The 21,158-nt window shown below is 29.9% G+C and overlaps 1 protein-coding gene across 1 annotated transcript in view; it reads left to right on the forward strand.

Annotated features, from left to right (window-relative positions):
- LOC100750102 (serine-rich adhesin for platelets) overlaps window positions 1-21,158 on the forward strand; it is a 134,543-nt gene that overhangs the window by 30,862 nt on the left and 82,523 nt on the right. Inside the window, exons 2-3 of the mRNA XM_003485673.4 lie at window positions 2,162-2,881; window positions 7,842-8,428. Of these exons, the coding sequence (XP_003485721.1) occupies window positions 2,170-2,881; window positions 7,842-8,428 (1,299 nt within the window). The 5' untranslated portion in view covers window positions 2,162-2,169. The remainder of the gene's footprint in view (window positions 1-2,161; window positions 2,882-7,841; window positions 8,429-21,158) is intronic.

A 21,158-nucleotide genomic window follows, 5' to 3' on the forward strand; every position in this document is an offset into this window, starting at 1 on the left:
GTACATAAATATACATAGGTATATAATATGTGTCAAACTTTAAAAAATTAATAATTAATAATAATATTATTGTTAGCTTACGGCTGTATATTTGATATACAACCTATTTTCAATTAAAATTCTGTAATATTTTTTTGTATGACTGTACAAGAAACAGATGCAAGTCTCTTAAGGAATCTTTCAGGATAGACTATCTATAAAACATCGTTACTCCTGCTGTTGCTGTTGCTGTTGACCAATAAGAGCAAGCGCATGTATCTTATAAATTGTAAATGGTGGTTAAGATTTTATTCAGACGTTATCGCGATATTTCTGTTTTCTGTTTCTCGTTAAAACTTACATAAAAGCACGATTCTAAAGACATGGTCGATCAATTACAAAATTTGTATATCCTTTCGTATATTCCATTACGTTGCATTATGAACTCTAGTTCTTTTATTATTTGGGAACATTCGTCTATTCTATTATTTTCGATTCTGACGTGATTATTTGCTACGTTACCTTGTATTGCGAATGTGAATGTTACGTTGTGAAAGGAAAAAAAATGGAAAGGAATATATTTCGTACACCATTCTGTATTTCGTACTTCTTGGAAGGAAAAAGATGAGAAGAAGAAAGAAAATATTTGTAGGTTTTACGAATATTAATAAAAGGAATAATTATATTTACGTTATACGAGGAGAGAATAAGTATAGATTAACACATCGACTTACGAGCATATTATTACACGATTAATCGATTGATAAGTTATTTTTAATTTTTTTCGGTGTCTTAGTAATTATCGCTTCGATTATAAATCGCATCGCGTTGAAAATCTGTTCCCCTGCCATTCTGGAAAATTACAAAAATGTCGTGAATGATTTTTGTACGTTAGGAGAGTATTTAAGGAACGAAATAATCGCGCAATGAATAGCGAAGTAAATATATACCACATACAGTATACATCATCATTAACTGCTTGCAGCAATGTCTTTCATGTACCATAATGGCAACTTCTTTGGGGTCTACAGTCTTGAATTTTTAAGATAATTTTTCTTTATAATTTCTCGTTATTTTCATACTTCATACTTGTTTATTTCTCTCTTAAAATAACTCTAAAACATGTATAGGTGCGCTTCGCGAAACTTTTTCCTATTAAAATAATTCAACATTAGATAATAGACTAATAGACTAATTTTTGAAAAAAATGGATATTTCTGGTATATAATAACTAAAAATTATTTGTTTGATTGGCAGTTGTATTAAAGAAAACGGAATACATGCAAATATAAATGCAAACACAAATATATTTTATTTCTTTGGTTAAAACATATGTATTATGGGATACTTAAATAATATTCTCTGCTGCAGAAGTCGAAATAAAAATTTGATATCACTAGACTATAGAGTTTTATGTATTTATAAGAAAGTTAAAAGTGTAAAAAGCATAAAATGCATGCAATATGTGAAAATATATGTAGATAGATATGCATAAAATATCCAAAGAATAGCAGCTGTTATTTGGTGGATGAAACTGTCTCTAGCCCAAATTTAAAATTCTTTTAATGAATTTGCATAAATATCTGCAGCCTAGAAATCATCATTCCATTTATGCGAGTATAGGGATTAGACGTAACGCTCATTTTGTCTTCAGTTGCTCTTACCAAATATTACTATATACATACGCGCATGTTTAATTATCGTTTAATTCAATTATAATTTCAAAAAATTCAGAGATATAACAGCCAAGTGTGTGTGTGTGTGTATATATATATATATGTATTATTTTTCTTAGACATTTCAAGACATGATATCTACAAATCATATTTTGATTCTTTTTAGAATTTCCTAATCTTTCTTGAACCGTAAAAAGAATTTTTATCTATCAGTCATTGATAACAGAAACGGCATTTTTCTTATATAAAGAAAACATAATGCACGTAAAAGACAATCTATATAGATAATAAGACAATAATTTTCAGAAAGATGCATAACGATTTTATTGAAATATAATGTATAGTAGTAATGTAGTTTTAATAGTATACTATGGTGTATTTGTGGAACGACAATGTTAAAACGAAACCACGTGGAATTTTATGAAATGAAATTACACGTCTGACAATAATTATTTAAGAATTATAGTTGGGTACAGTGAATATTAAAGAAAAATTATACCTTTCAGATTTCTCAATGGAGAGTTCCGGTGGAGACAAGCAAAACGAGTCGGACGAATGTGATGTGACTGCCAATAATCAGCGTCAGAACAAAATGACGGGTCAAGAAGACATTAACGTAAAGATAAGTAAGGATTTAGAGGAGCAGGAGGCGTTGAAGAATTTAAAGAATTTAGAGAATATCAGTCAAAATGACGAGGCTTCGAATAAATTATCAAAGGCTGTGTCTCAAGATTCTCAAGACGAAGATGACGACGTGGACGAATGTAAAGGCTCCGACGAAGACGAACTCAAAGAGGAAAAAACTGATGGGAAGAAAGACGAGAAATCATCGAGTAGTACAACGTCTACCAGCACTTCTGATGACGAGTCTGAAACCAGTTCAGACGATAAGACGGAGGCTTCGAAAACCGAGCAAACTAAGACGGTTACTTCAGAAGTCAAGAAAACGGATCAAACGACGAAAAACGACGACACGACGGATGACAGTGATATCGAGGATGACTTGATTTCAGCTATCAATTATAATACTATCACCTCTTTAGCTGCTCTTAAGGATATGCTGCAATCTTCTGGAGAGGAGTCAGATGGTGTGGATAGTTTCTTTCATCATTACTTCCTCTCTCACGTGAACAGATTACCATCAAGAAATCAAACGCATAGTCCTTATCCGTGGGGTAGACGATTGTCTGAGTGCAGGGAAGAGGATGAATATGAAAATGAAGACGGTAAGAAAGATAATATACATACATAATATTAGTATTTATTGTATATTACAATATACAATATCGCAAGTTAGGTGTATACTTATTATTGCTGAATCTTGTCCTTTACGTTGTATATATATGTCTTTATTTCGGCATGTTGCCAAGAAATGGTCTCAGTTTTACAATACTAGCTTATTTAAAATATCCTCCTTCTCATACTTCACCCACTTGCGCCTCTCTCGCTTCTCTTTGGCCTTGTTACTATCCACTTCAACTTGCTATAGCAAATTATATTCTATTAATATAACCTGTAAATATACCGTACTATTTTTGTTTTTCTAACTCTATATTTATACCCCCTCCCATCCCTTTGTACTTTTACTTTCGTCTTCTTATTGCACTATCCTCCTTTAGTATTGTTCCTTATATTCTATTTCTTAAACGTTGCATCTCCTTTCTTTTTCTTTCTAGCTGCCTGTACCATTCCATCATTTTCTCTTTAATCTCCTCCGTAACTATTTCCCTTTCTTTAAGTCGTCCTTTGCACTGTCTGATTTGTTTAACATTACAGTTCTTTGTCAATGACTATTTGGTATGTTCAATTTGCGTGTAAAAAGATTTTATTATCATTATTATTCTAATATTTAGTTAATATGCTAAGTTTTATTTATACAAATAATTGAACAAATAAATTCTTATTTATTTTAAAGTTCTACCATTTTTAACTCTTAACCGCTTCCCAACCATGGACAAGATATGTCGTGACGCAATATGGATCGTACGGATCCATATTGATGTATACAAATCGTATGGATGTCACGGATGTATTGTCCCGCTACACTATATCGTTTATACGGTGGGCTACTATGAACGAGATATCTCGTATATTTATTTATCAGAACGAGAGATCTAATTCGAAAAAATATTAATTCACAAAACCTCATAGCGGATGAAAAGCATATTGTTTTAGGAACACATATTGTTTTTAAATATCTCGTCTATGGTTGAGAAGCGGTTAATTGCTACTGTGGGATCTAGTTGTGGAGTACTCAACTCAGGTAATATAAACACTGTCGTTATTTCGTTCCAAAGTAACACACGATGCAAAGCTTCCGTAATGTTCAGTTAAATTGAACTTTATAATCATAAGCTATAAATTACGATTCAAATTTTCATTGAGATATTTCAAGATCTTATAAAAAATTAATATATCCTGCTCTCACCGTTGAAAATGTAAAAGATAAGAGAAGAGAAAAAGGGTTAATTATTTATTTACTAATCTTTTACATAAAGAGAAATGAAGTCAAATTTTGGAAGGAAAACAAATATTAAGTTAGTTGATAATAGCATTACTTAAACGGGTTTTATTCAAATAAAATGTAGTTACTATTGGCAGTTAAAATTCTTATTTAATCTATTATCTGTTTAAATATATTTAGATGGATAGATTATTACTATAGATAGATTTCATGGTTCATGAAAGTCAGCGAAAATTTTCATTGCGTAAATGAAAATATTATTTAATTCACAATATTCAAGTGCCTTGTTTCATAGAGAACAAAAAGATCGAAATATCAAAGAAATGCAGCGTATTTTTTATTTTTCTCGAATAAGTATCTTTAATATTTCAATGCAAATTTTTCACACGCATTGACATGTTTCCAGAACGTTTATTTTTCTTGTTTACATAGAATCTGCTGAATCGTGTTATCTTGCCAGGAACATTTTTCATATCATTTGGCATTAATGTTGTTAAAACTTGTTCTTTTAAATTTCATTACTTCATTGGTTATCTCATATCTATCTTAATGTATCATAATGTATCGATGATACTGAACTCGTTGCCTTTTAATTCGCAGGAAAAAAATGATCGATAGAAAATTATTGTATGCATAAGTTATGATATATCTGATTTTATGCCTATCTGCTGCCTCATTAGTTGTTTAAAGAATATGCAAACTCGTTTGTTATATTAGAATATCAAACGTTATGTAAAAACGTTATGTAATTACGGAAAGAGCTAAAATCTGGTTAAGTAACATATTAATGTTAAAATTACATTATGATGTATTTGTTATTTAATAAATTACATTTTTGCATACAATTTGGAAAGAAAGATCTTAATAAGGAATAAATTTCGATAAGATGGTAATCATATAGCGGTAAACAATTAATGTATCAATATAATTAGATATTTTTTTCTTCTGAGACATATATACATACCTACATAAGTTGATAACATATCGGTATTATTAGGTTGTAAGTAAGCCTTCCATACATCTTCTTTCATTTATTATTTTTATCGAAGTACTATTATATTTTTATACAAATAAAATATGTTATTTCATGTAAGAAATTACATTTTGTTAAAAATTTTTACAATCTTAATGTTAACTTTACTCGTGATATACAAAGCAGTTTGGCTTTATTTGCGCACAGTTACTTTACTTTACTATACCTAACTATGGAGAAAAAAGTAAATAAATTAAAGGAAGAATTTGTTATAAATCTACACAAACTTCTGCTGTTTAAATAAATATATATATTATATATATAATAAATATATTGGTTTTTGCATTAAATCACGACACAAAATATGTATTCCCGTGCGTTTAAAGTACCTTGAAGTGGGATAGAAAGAAATTCATTTATACACCATATATGCCCAATATTGTACAACTGCTGTTTAGTTTAGATCGTTAGACATTCAGCGAATATCTATTATTTTATCTTATTCCTATATTTAGTTATCTTTTTATAGAAATTTTTGTACAAATTAGGTACATAAGCTAAAAAAAGACCTTAACAAATTAATCTTATTACCGAATCTTTATGTCTCAATCTTTCTTTCGTTCCAGCAAATAAAAAGATTTGTAATGTTTGAAGAAAAAAATTTCAGTGTAAAATTGTGTGTGTGTGTATATATAAGAACGATTATTTCATATCTTCTTCAAATCTGAAAATCTGTTTGAACCGAATATTATTTTAAAGACATAACAAAGTCAATTAGGTATATGTGAATAAAATGAAAAATTAATTTTTCGATATAATTACTTTTCAGCAGTTAATTTCATTTTTCCTGATTTCTTTCGCTACGATTTAAAATGTTACATGTTTCATTATAAGAACCGGATTGATTCTCTCCGATCGTTTGCAGCCATTGCCAGCGTCTATGGAAGATTGCGAGGAAAGCAGCATGTTACGAAACATGATTCGAGCATTAAAACGCGCTAAGAGCTATTAACAGGGGCTCGTACTCGTTCAGTGAGAACTAAGATTAGCGTGCGACTAGAGGTTTAACTGTGTTTAGTTTCGTTTTGCAACGTTTTTACTATCACTGCAAAAAGACACTTTATTTTTCGATAACGATATGTTATATTTATTATTATCAAAAAGGGAAACGTTATACATACATACCTTTACTTTTCTTTTAATCGCTATCATTACCACTAAAAATCAGTCAATATCATTGATGCTTTATATTTCAGAATAATTTTTACCAATCAAATATACCATGTCGATAAGTTTAATGACAACGCGTTACATTTTCCATTCATTTAATTTATTTTTCTCGTGACTACCAATCGAAACGACTTTTTATTTGCGATATACGAGAGCAACGCGTCTACTGTTTGCGAATTACCCACTTCATGGAACACAGCTAGAGATGCGAACAGTTACTTCATTTAGCTGATGTTTATTTATAGAGTGCCCCCGGAAGCATAATATTCCACGTTTCCAACGATGTAATAGTTCCAAGTGCTTGCGAATCTTCCACGTTCTCTTTCTTTATTCAAATCGGCAGCCCGAACAAGTTTAATAGTTGTTTTTCTTGAATTATATCGCTGCCCGTTAATATTATGCATGTTTTGTCAGCCACGGGAATAGATATTAGTGCGAAGAAAAATATAATAACAGACGACGTACAACGCGACATGTTACGATGCTGCATGATAGAGTCTGGCAAATTGTGCAAACGAGCGTGTGTCGACTCGATTCACGCAGCTTAATGCTCGGTATCAGACTTTATAACAGTGAAAGGAGCGGGTGTTACAAGTGCGACCGACTCAAATAATAGCAACTTTGTCGGTAATTAAAATTGGACAACGAGATCGCCACCAGAAATGTTCACCGTTAATTCGTACTTATTAGAAAATTTTACGTCATTTTCATATGCATAAATTATTACCTAGTTTAGTCAAATCAGTCTGGCATGCATTAATTTTAGAAGTAGCGAGGTAAGTTTCGTGCTATTCCTCATACTCCTCTTCTACGAACAGTGTTCCTATTCTTGATAGGACAGTCGTGATAGGACAGAGTGTGACAGTCGAAATACACTCGCAACAGAAATTGATTATATATTAGAAAACAATAAAAAGGAATATAAACATATGTCCTATTTGTTTTTGTTTATAAAATTTAATGAGTTTTGTGCTGCATTATTTGTTTTACAGAAGATGCTCAAAGAGACCATCATGCATTCCAAGGCAAACCTGCGAACATCGTATCGTTAGATGTTAGGTTTATCCTTAGATTTCAGTGATCGCTGTTGCCTCCTATCGCATTTTAGCGAATAGCTAACAAATTTTTATATGAAAATTTTCTAAATATATAAATGGATTGAAGCTCCGGTTTTTTAAAATTTTTATTTGAAGAAAAATAAACAAAAATTCGTTAAAAATTGAAGATTGCCGAAGACTTAGCTGTCATACCAACATATGTATCACAATAGAATGTCTTACTGGCATTTTAACTTCAACCTGTCTTAATAAATGACGCATGTTTCTAGACTGTTTCTAGATTTCTACGAAACACGTAGGATTTTCTAGTTTTTCTTAAAATGAAAAAATACTAAATAGGGCACATTCGTACTAACAAGAAGGAGGGCAAAATTGTCGTAAAGTTGAACAACGTCAGGCCAAGTGGCATCGATAATCCTTCATAGTATGTGGTTGCTAACATACGTTTTTTTGTGTTTCAGTGAAAAACTTGGAAGCATCGACCGCGGAAAATGCTAGTGAAAGTAAGAAGGATGTTGCGAAGACGGAAGAGTTGGACGAAAAGAACGATAGTGACTCTTCGAAAGCTTCTAGTCCGTCTACTTCAGAGAAATCCAGCTCTGAGAAAATCGATCAAAAGTCGAATCCTACCCCCAGTATATCCGAACCGAATACCCAAACTACCATCCCTTCGGTGACAACGACGACAACTTCGACAACTACCTCGACGATCACATCGACGACGACTGCTACGACAACTACCTCGTCATCTAGGTTTACGACCTCGACGGTTACTTCACCGACGTCCACCACGAAGCCTCCTCTAAGAAGAAGGCATACCACTGGCCCTGGGATGACCTTCCCAGCCACGGACCCGCCGACCTATTCGACCAGTATGACTTTCTCGAGGACCAGTCCTCTGCCTAGTCCTCATCTCGATAAAAGGTTCTTCGACAGCAGTTTGATAGAAATGAAGAGTCAAGCGAGTAGTTCTAGCACTCTTGATTATGATTCGACGGAGGAAGTCTGGGTTCGCAGGGTAGATTTCGTTCAGGAGAGAAAGAGAAAGGTAAGTGAAATTGTTTCTTCCGAGTTATATATTTAATTTTTTGTGGAAATTCAATCACATCTTTTCAAGAAATGAGGCTTTGTCTGATCATGTGGGTTGTTAATGATGGTATTAGTATCACGGTAGGAAATATTAGGGGAGTAAAGGAAAGGTATGCTAAGACTTATTGTTAGATGTTCTAGGTATCTACATATTATATACATTGGTTATGAGAGGTTTTATCTATGAGGAAAGTCGTCTTAGGGATAGCTAGATTAGATAGAAGATTGAACAAGAGAAACGATATGCTGATGCTAGTGACAGTGACACCGTAACTTACTCACTTTATTAATGGATAATAGAAATGTAGTTGAGAAAATATTATTATAAAAAATAATCTTTTGGTTTATTCGTAATCATTGTTCCTTTTGTTTTTAGTGCTAATTAGTAAACTAGGTATAGGTAATTGTGAGCCAATTTTGAATTATCTGAACTGTTTATTCATATAGTTTGATAAAATTTGATAGTCATTAGATAAAATCGATAAATTTCTATTTCCTATGCAATTTTTTTCTATACTGTTACAAATATCTAAATATATTCTAAAAAGTTTTTACGAAGACATCAGTTTGAAAAAGTTAATTCTTAGTTTTAAGGCAATTTTAAGACAATGGTTATTAAATTTCTAAGAGATTTCTGGAGATTTCTGGCGATTTCTGGCATTCTGGTAACTCATTACTAACCAAAAAATATTCTCATCGCCAAAAATGATGATTTGTAACTAAAAACAATTTCCGTCATGAAGGATGGTTATTTATAAACAAAATGATTTCGATCATTTATAATTGTTATTCTTAAGCAAAATCGTTTAAATTCTGATTTTCATACAATAACTTTACATACATATTTAATTTAATTAGATTGTATTTTATATTAATATAGATTTTATTTTTTCACAAACATTCATATTAATATATATATTTATATATATGCGAAAATGGACGGTGATTGAAGAATCGCGGAAATTGAAGATACAGTTTCAAATTACGACATGATTGTTCGTTTATTTTCTTAAATAAGGAGTATGAAATATCTTTTTATACATAAAAATAGTTGGTCACAAGGTTGTTTACGAGTCGATGATACTTTTCATCTAAATTCCTTGCGTTTAGGCAGGAAATTATCAGCAGCGATAATAATGTTCGTTTCCGGTTAGAACTGAGAAAAAACGTTGCTTATTTTGTGAAGGTCTGCTGTTTTCTTGCTTCTTATATCTTTTAAAAGAAATAAATTGCATGAGGATAAAGTAAATGTGATGAAAATAGTTCGTTGTTAACTATTTAAATTGTCGTTCACGACTATACATATTCGCGTAGTGTACATCATAGTAAGGTGTGGTGGATTGATTCCTTACTTCACGCGTGATTTCACAAAATGATTTGCATTTTAGTTTATTTCTTTATTTTCCATAGTCCTTCCCTCTGGGTTAGAACGGTCTTTCAGTTACATTTCCCTTTGATCAAACGATTTGTATTTATATAGTAATTCTTTTCTCCTTTTCAAGTATTGGAAATAATCTTTAAGTAACTATTAATTGTTAATTATTACTTCGTTAGATGCTTAGTATAAAAAGAATTTGAAAAGAATATTGTTTAAGACAAAATTTTATTTTATTTTACTATTATTACATATAATCGTATTTATTGATGTCGATATATGATATAATGAAATTTATTAGTAACTGTGCTTTATAAATCAATTTTATGTATGTTACGTATGTTTTTACCAATATTATTATCTTTTAAAGCAGTTTTATAGTATGTTCTGCAGTGAAATACTGCAGATTTTTATTTATTTATGGGAAATTTAAAAGTGTAAGTGTGCAAAGAATGCACATAATATACAATAATATGCAAAGTAGCTGAAATGGGGAACTTGTAATGGTATCTAATAGTGAAAATAAATTTCTACTCAGATTTGATTTCTTTCGTTCTGGTACATATTGTGGTAATACATATTGAGTAATATTGGCAGAAACTGTCTTTAAGGAAGTGATATGTATAGTCGCACGAATTTACTTCAATATCGAAATCCTAAGGATTCAAATTCTCGGTAGCAGGTCTTTTTTGAGATACAATTCATTACCAGTAAGAGGTCTATAGATATGATAGAATTAGTTTTCTAACTTTGCTAATTTTTCAATATTTATTTTTTTTAAGAATTTTTTTTAAGAAGAGTAAAACATGCGAATCATGTAAAACAGTTTTCGTAAATAACAAGTGTAACGAACGATCCTGAACATAAACAGTTATTGCGTAGTTGTGTGACGAAAGGTGTGATACATTGGCTTCAAGAAACTTGGAGGGCCTTACCTTCTTCTTCTTTAAAGTGTAGATTACCTTACTATCACTAAGTGTCAGGGCAACGAACAGAGATCTTCGTAACAGAGTCTTTTCTTATTTTTAAAACAACAAAGGATATCCATAGAACGTGAAATAATTGCACAAAATTTTTGTTTTAATTAACAAATCTTAAGGTTCAATAAATGAAATTATCTCAATTTTTATGTTGATTACAGATATTTTTTTGATTAATATTTCGCCTTAACAGAATGTGTATGTTTTAGTTATTAGTTTTTGATGTGAATTTATTTTTTATTTGATATTATAATATAAAATTAGAAAAATGTACTAGTTTAAATCATAAAATATAAATAAAACATTTGATGTCAAGAATAAAAATCGACATATGTGTATACATATATACGTAAGTAGGTATGTACTTATACTACTGATCAAAAGTATACACATATTTACAATTAGTTATTTTTGATAAGATATAATTTAATTACAGAATCATAAGTAATGAACTGTGTGTTGATAAACAGTCAGCATATTCTGTATTATAAGAATATTTCCTTATTAAAACACGGTAAAATTGATTTTAAAGAACTAATAAATATGAAAATTTGTAACAAAGCATTCTGAGGAAAATGTCTATCCCCAGAGACTATCTAGTTTTTAAGATCTAAACTGTATAAAAAGATTTGTCTAAAGTCACGAAAAGACTGTTGTTATCATCTACTTGAATACTAAAAAAATTAAGGATTTAAACATTTTAAATGAATGTCAAGTAGGAATTAGATATATCGATGAATCGTATGTACGTAATATATCTATGTAATATTTAATCTTAGTATACTGCGGGAAAATTTCTAAACGGATCTGTTATTTGAAAATTCTATAAGAACACGATAAATATTACTTTATATATTTATTGACTTATATATTTTACTAACATTCATGCATCGTATGTGGAAATTTGACTAAAGACTAAACAAAGTATTTATCACATTTAAAATATTTAAAAACATATTTAAAATACTAGCATATTTAATTTAAAAACACTGATTATAGTAGATAAGTTCAAAAAAGAAATATCTTACTTTCGATGATACGATAATGCTAATGGTAATAATAATCATTAATCTCCGCATGAGATCTGAGATCAATTTACGACATTTATCTACATACTATTAAGAATTGCATAAAATCTTAGGTGGAAATGTGTATAAAGGTGTTCGAAGTTTGTATTTCTAAATTTGCGATATCGTTCGATCCAGATCTCGATATGTGACTTTAATGTTTCAATTCAATGTTTCGTGGGTGAGGTTAGGAGACAGGGGAACGTAGGTACAAGGCTTCCTTTAAGCTTTATCGATTCGGTTGAAAGACGAATTACAATGCGTTGAGGGCTATTATGACTATGACGGATACGTCGACACGTAAGGTCTCCTTTGCGAATGCTTCCCGTACGTGGATTGTTGGCTCAATTAGTAACGCATAGAGATTAGGTTAGTAAATAAATCGTACGAAAGACGATTTGTAATGAAGATAAGACAATACATGCGATAGTATCGATCAGTAATGCTAATTAGATAATGCTCGAAAGGAAGTTCACTCTAGAATGTTCACAATCTTAAACATGTTCTTAAGCTTCGCATCGTCCGATTTGCTAAAAACGACCAACGAAATCAAGCGAAGTAAACGTGCTTTATTTGTTTGCGATATTTTACTCTTTGTTGCGTAACATGGCCGTCTGACGACTCATAAGCCCGTTTTAGAATACAAAGAATTTTACACGTGCTTCGTGTTCGCTATAGGCATCCGAACTGAGTAATTGCATACTCTGTGCGGTTAATCTATTTTAGTCGTGACATTTTCATGTTGCATTCTTTCATAGAATTGTTTCGTTGTTATTTCCAACAATGATGAGAGTTATTTAACGTGTCTTATATTTTTCCTTGAATTAGAGAAAAGCTTGATGCATGTATGTACATCTTTATCGTCGAACGCGCTTCTCGACGCATTGCAGATCTTAATGTTATTTGCATTAGTTGATAGATGGCGATGCAATACGTCGAAGCTCAACTGCCATCTTTATGAAATTATGTACCTATATACATACCTACATATTCGGAATGAAAACCGTAAACATACACTATATTATATTATATTATATCATATATTATATTATATTATATTATATTATATTATATCATGTCATATCATATCATATCATATCATATCATATCATATCATATCATATCATATCATATCATATCATATCATATCATATCATATCATATCATATCATATCATATCATATCATATCATATCATATCATATCATATCATATCATATCATATCATATCATATCATATCATATCATATCATATCATATCATATCATATCATATCATATCATATCATATCATATCATATCATATCATATCATATCATATCATATCATATCATATCATATCATATCATATCATATCATATCATATCATATCATATCATATCATATCATATCATATCATATCATATCATATCATATCATATCATATCATATCATATCATATCATATCATATCATATCATATCATATCATATCATATCATATCATATCATATCATATCATATCATATCATATCATATCATATCATATCATATCATATCATATCATATCATATCATATCATATCATATTATATTATGTTATATTATATCATATTATGCACGATGGCAACTAATTGAGATTTCGGAACGCGTGTCGTTGCGCTTAAATGGTTATATGTTACAAATAGTTTCTACCTTTATTCTATATATACGTTTAAATAAGGAATATATATAAATATATATAATACAATAAGAAATATGTTACAGTACGAACATAAGTATACAAACAAGAATTATAAGTATGGAAACGACGACTGGAATATTTACAATAATCTCTTACTTATGATGTTTTACACGTTTAGTCTGTTTATCCTTACGAAGGAACTGAAGGAACACGAAGGGGGCAATACAGATAAAATGATAATATTAAATTTAGCTTTTAATAAAATGAGTCATATTATAAATTGAAGCATGTGAATCACGAATGTATTAACAATAACGTGTAAAGTCTAGCACATACAAATTGTCCCGCTTAAAAATTGTCAGTGACCTTGAAAAATAGAAAAAGAAAAATGATGAGCGGAAAAGCGCAAGTCATCATATCTGTTGTTCTACATCAATCAACTTGGTTTTGACACAATATTTTTGTATACATAGAAGCAATTATTAATGTAGTAAGCAATCCGAAGTAGACGAAACTTTTTGTATTATACCATTAGTATTGCAAGTATTGTATTAGTGTTGTATCTGCAGTGTGCAAATTGTAATACTTTATTATATTTTTTATATTATTAGTGATAAATCGAGCAATCTTAAGAGAATCATATAAGTTCGAAGCATTAAATCGTGCAATACGGTTATCTTCTAAAACGTAAAGGTAGTAAAGGTAAAGGCGAGAATATAATCAGCAAACATAATTCGTTGATTATCGCGTAGGTCAAGAAATTTTGCCTGATATTTTTTCCGGTGGCAATGAACTAGTATTTTCTTATCCAGCACTACACAAAAAGCCGTATTCAATGTAGAGGACATTAGAAATTTTGGGAATGGCTGTCAATAGCGGCGTAATTCAGTAAGATTACACGAAATAGGTATAAATTAGTAATATTACATCTGTAGCCGAGTTATATGGCTTTAAATTTCGGTTAAACTTTTTTCAAGCTTTGGAATGACTGGCCTGGATGGGTATATACGAGGTATTATCTTATTAATCACAATTCATTCGCGATAAGAGAACATTACCACAATTCTCCGGGGAAAATTATTATCGATATGATTTCTTGACGAAACGAAAAGATATCAGATAGGTGATAGTGAATCCCTGTGGCTTGTGCCACCCACGAGTACTGGTACTGTCAGTCAGTGGCGAAATCTCAATAGATACACGACCCCCGCGTCATGAATATTTGAAAACTTTGGTGGTGCGCTGTTTTTTTCGTCGTTTGTGAAAATATGTCGGCTGTGTCGTTGAGTGTCGGAAGAATTCGGAAATATTCTTTAGTGCCATATTTAGATCGATGTCCAGAATTTCATGGAACTTATAAGGTAATCGAAATATATCGAAACAATCGACATATCCTCAATTTCGAAATTATTAATACATTATACGTGCATTTGAATTATCAATCTGTCGGGTATTGTACTAATTTCTTTATTTAGGTAGCCAGTATCTTCCTATGTGTAGTTTCAGTTCTGTGTTAAAAAATAAGTTATATCGTATTTATACTTAAGATCTAACTAAGATTGATCTGTCTTTGTGAACTTTTAATTTTCTAATTATGGATGTTTCTGATCAAGATACGAACCGGTTAACAAATTAAAAAATACAATTTTAATTCTACTGCGGACTTCAAATTGTTGTTGACTCATTTCTACGAGTAAAAAATTTACTATGTTTTAAGAGAATCTGATTAAATTTTATTCTGAACTAAACTAAAACGAGAAATCACGCATATTGCTTAAATAACTATTCTTCCATGCCTTCTACGAATCTAAGAAATTTTTCATATTTTTTTACAAAAAGCACGGTTGCTTTGTAAATTCCTAGAGGATGTAGCAGGGATAATTTGAGGATAGTTACGAGATGCACCGATCGTTAAAAGGAATATTCTTAATTTTTTATGTACTGACTATGTGAATTATTGAAAAATACCATTCGTAATTGAAATATAAATTGTAGTAGCAAATGTATTTCTATTTGAATAACTTGTTGCCGTACTTTTAGTTTAATCTGATATCGATAGAAAGCAATTCTATACTAATTGAAAATGTTAATACTGTTTAACACTGTTCAATTACCAAATTGTCGATTGATTCTTGCGTTAATGTTTGTAGTTCGCCACATGTTATGAATTTAACATATCCTAAATTTATATATTTTCAATTTAATTTATGCAATCATTTCAATGAATAGTATTATACATGGATATGCACAGTATTTATTAGCATTATCATTTCATCCCAAGTAAAGTATTATTCTCCACTGTTTCAATTTTTATCCGTTACTATACGTTGCAAATATACACGTATGTATGTATATAACACAGAATTTCATTTCTAAAGTACAATACTCTAAAATAATTAGATCAATGGCAAACAGAGTAAGTTCTATACTAAGAAGTACGTTAGATAATTTACTATTATATAAATAACAAATTTGTCATTAAAAAATAAATCGATCTATTTTTCAAAGAATATTTTATATACAGGGTGGTTGGTAACTGGTGGTACAGAAATTTTTAAAAAAATTTTTTTTTTAATTTTTCCATCGAGACAACGATCTACAGTGAGATCCGTTATAACGTATCGCACGCGTACCGAGCGAAAATTCAAAGTCGATTTTTTCGAAAACAAAGCCTCAAACGAAAAATTTTTATTTTATATTTTCGACTTCTTTTTTCGCGTAGAATTACCCTCTTTCCGCTTGTACCACCAGTTACCAACCATCCTGTATAAGTCTCAAATATTTTTAATATGTACAATATCTATATATTTTCAAATATACTGTGTATACATATGTATATATATTCATGCATAGGTATATTCAAATATATATTCATGTTCTTTTAATTTATACAGAATGTGGTTTATGCACTTTGCTCAATATTATTTTTGGATCTTATTTTCCTTTGGCTGTCTTTATGATGTTTATAAGTATTATATTTCTTAATATACACAAAGTTTGAGTAGGTCTGAAACAATCTTAAAATTAAAAAAGTGACAATTTTAGCGGGATATTCATTTATTAATTTATCTACAAATTATATCAATATGAATACATGTATGTCTTCTGTCGAGTAAGATATTTTGTAATCTTATCGATTTAAGCTTTAATGATTAGCTATTGACAATTTGTATTTGACTTAACAGAATTACGATAGAATTTTTTCATCGCATAAATAATATACTCTTTCGAAATACAACAAAATTCAAACGAATCCGTCAATATACTTTTAAATATATTTTAATATCTAAAATATAGATACTACAAATATTTTATTATCTGAAATATTGTATTATTAGTATTGTAGTGTTTAGAAACATATTCAGTGTGAAAATTGAATACTCCAAGAAAGAAGTAAAAGTAGAAATAGAAGTGCAAGTAGAAGATGTTTTAAAGAATTCATTACTAATAAACACCATAAAAAGAATGGACAATTTTTTTGAGAAAGGGCTCTTAAAGTTAGGGTTAGTAGTAAGAGATGAAAAAATCATCGAATTTACAAAGAAAATACTTTAATTTAAACTGCTAATATTTTTAATTATAATATTTAATTATAATATTTTAATTAGCTACAGCTTTTTTGGATTTCGCTATGATTTTTCCAAATTCAATATGTACAAATATATATTTTATATTTACGAAATGTGTTTTACGATCCAATCTACATATTTAATCGCTATCTGATACATTTCTGGAAAATTTTTAAACTGACCAAGAGATTCTTTGTTTTTCCAAAGAGTAACTGACATGGTTGTTGTTTATTGTCGCTGGCACTCATTTTTGTTTTCCATAGAAGCTGCGTCTCTCTCCTCCAGATATCGAACGATCTGTTTACAAGCGTCCAGTCCTCGACTGGTTATTTATTTTCTCGTAAATATTTTAGTTTATCATAAAATCAACCTTGATTTTTGCGTTTTTCAATAAAAACCAGATCGCCAGATTTATCTCATTGTTCCTGTATTTCTGTGAATGTACGACAAAGTTGGGAGTAATGTTAAGAAAGGTTAATGTTTCTGAAAACTGTAAAAGAAATACTCGAACAATATGTTAGGAATGAATCAATGAGAAAGATAATTGGGGAAGAGTGAAAGAACTAGTCCTATCTACTGTGGTTAAATTTTTGTCTTAATCTTAACCCCTTAACCTACGACTACGGTCATAGCCCGTACTACGATAATCGGACCAAACGTAAATGTTACGGGCATAGCCCGTAGTAGATGATTGGACCAAACGTAAATATTACGGGCATTCTCGAACGTAAATCGAAGGTTAAGGGGTTAATACCATTCTTATTTTGATGTACATATAAAAATACTTTTAACGTATAAAATAATATTTATGCTAAAAATCCTTTTACATCTTTCTTGAAATTTAAGATATTAGTAACGATAAATAAACTCTAAAACGGCTGAAAGGATGCAGCTGGGTTAACAATTTTTCTTTGAAAATTTACATCGAAATATTTTGCTACATAATATAAAGAATATGATATTCACGTGGCATTGAGATGTTCAATTTTCCTTACTGTTTTCTGCCCTCTGCCAATTTTAAACTAGATTTATTTCTGGTTTCATAACATTCGTTACGCACTGTATTATGTACATATATAGTTCAGTGGTATTGTATCAGACGTCAGGCCAGTGTAACGTTAATTCAAAAAGCCAGTCGAGCTCGGAACATTGAACAGAACGATTCGCGATTTTAGGGATATATAATATTTTTGTTCGGTCAGCGAAACTAGTGAAATGCGAATGGATATACATACAAATTGCACGAGAAACTACGTGATATTTCATACGCGAAATATGTTTTATTCTTATTGTTCTCACATCTTTTAAGTTTCTTTTGTTTCGTTCCAATAGAATTCTGCATTTAGATCGATTTTATTTCTAAACTGTTTTGTACGTCATTTTGGTGGTACTTTTGCTAAATGTTCTATCATCCTTTTTTTATCTGGTCTAAATGTTTTCTACGATCATTAGATTTTCGTAATTATGACTTATTTATCGAGATTGTTACACTAGATTTCTTGTCTATCATCACGAGATAATAGTCACGTGAATTGTTTGTCAAACAGTGGAAAATGTGATTACATGTAGTAGAGTTTCCTGTTATCAGTTCTCACAGGCAATCTTACGCTATCCATATAGAATTTTTACTTTTTTTTCAAAAGCAAGTGCTATTAAATAGCATTCCACGTATCCATAGATACGTACTTTTGTTAAGGACATATAATATTACAACTATTTATATATTTTTCCTTTTTTAAAGTAAAATTTAATAATACTTTTTACATAGTCCTGAGAAATTAGAGTACCAAGATTCGTATCAACGTTATATTGTCATCTTTCTTGATCAATTCCACATTCCATCCTAGATTCATATAGTTGTGGATCGATATTATAGATACTTATTATTATTTTAAATATATAGAAAACAATATTTAATAAGACATTTGATTATATAATATACATAATTAATATGAAATTATAGTTTGCACGCTTATATTTATACGAAGAAACGAAAATTACTTAAATGCTATGTGATACAAAAATGAAAGAATTGAAACAGAAATAAAATCCTTTAACGCGGATCGTACAAAGATAGGATTAAAATTTATGTCCACGAGCATGAATACAATCGGCCGATGGCAACGATCGATTGAATTTCTATGGTTTCTTTATGTCTGTGCTTCACTACGAATCATTACAGTATCATTCCATTCACTGTGAATCGTTAGAAAGAACAGATATATTATATATGCATATGTATATAAAAATTCTGTTCACTGTAATAGATGTCATGATTCGATGAAAAATGTGCGAGAAACGTATCTATGGTGCAGGAAAATAATATATTTGATTAAACTCGTATTATATTATATAAGGTTATATTTCACACACATGCATACACATACGCGCGCGCCCGCGCATCATAATATGTATGATCCCCAAAATTTTTGTTTTACGAACACTTCAAGAAGCTACTGAGAGCTTGCTTAGTGATCTGGTGCCAGACTGTGCGAAAAGGGTACGAAACAGAATTAATTTGAATAATAATGATATAGAATGAATCCTTGAAGACCATCATGAATGAAATTGTACAAATTGTGAATTTTGTTTTAACATTACTATTTTTATAACGTTATTTGCATAATACTTAAACATTAAGTTGTAAAGTATGTTCTCCACTTTTCACTTCATATTGAATACGTATGAGGCATTTAAGTGCGTTTATTGGAGTTTATTGATACTAAAAATATATCGCTGTGAAAATTCACTCATGACAGAATAATAGCTAGAAAAATTTATCGAATGTCCAGCTGGACAAATTGTGAAGTACAAATTATATAATAAGAAAAAAAAGAAGACGGAATAAATATGATTTCCTTTGATGATAGTTTTTAAGGGTTAATTATATATGTGTCCTTTTTTAAAAAATCAATAAATGTACAATATAAAAGTATGAAACTGCAGATTTTCTTTTGATTAATTTTTGCAATAAACAGTAAATGAATGTTATCTGTTCGAACGATACATGTATATCGATATGTTAATAAATAAAAATATAAGATACATGTACATGTGATTAAGATTAAAGAATATAATGTATTTCTTATGTTATTGTCAATCGATAATTGATAGCATACTGTGTAATGTATCTTACAGAAGAATAATTTCTAATAAATGAAAATAATTATTAAAGTTAATATATATAAATATTTTGAATTATGGTCTAAAGCAATTTTTAACAAGATGCAGATAGGAAATTAAATCGAAATTAGTTCAAGTATAAATTTAATATTTAATACTAATTTCTTAATAATCTTAATGTATTATAAAAAATTGTTGAATTCCAATTTTTACTAATAAATAGATTATATAAGACATTTTTATAATATATAGAACCGGCAAAGATAAAGAAGTTACTTTTTGTCACAAATGTTTCCATGAACAGGTGTAAGGCGTAAGACGAGTAGCAGATCATTTACAATGGACCTTGATTACCACTCAGTGAAAGTACTTTAACTGATCCGTCGATATAATTGGATATATTCCAGGAATTCGTAATACACTGTACGAATTACGAAACACAATGTGTTATCTCGATGATCTATCTCACTGTCTAACATGCAGAAATGTTACATTTACTTTGAAAAGGTTATTTGCATAAAGGATAATAAATTGTCAATAATACATTTTCAATTTTACCAATAAAGATCGTCGTCTTCGATTTTTGTTACTTTAAACGAATCGTGAATACTTCTTTCCACATTGAAATTGATAAAAATCCGTTTTTTAACAATTAAATTATAAAAAAATACATATACCTCATGGGATTAAACAAATCTTCCGTTGCTTTGCTGTTATTATTTAAATTATTAAAATTTGATTGTAACGTTAAAATCTCAGAGTTCACTTTTTGATTTGAATATACATACTGGCAGATATGTACATTTGGCAATGTATTATTCGATAAAAGAAAGTGAAGAAATATATACAAATCGAGTCTTTGAATTAAAAACAATCTAAGATTTTCAGTTTATTGCGATATTAAACCTTGAGATTGT

Source organism: Bombus impatiens, unplaced genomic scaffold, assembly GCF_000188095.3.
Source record: "Bombus impatiens unplaced genomic scaffold, BIMP_2.2 scf_0075, whole genome shotgun sequence".
In the NCBI taxonomy this organism is placed as follows: domain Eukaryota; kingdom Metazoa; phylum Arthropoda; class Insecta; order Hymenoptera; family Apidae; genus Bombus; species Bombus impatiens.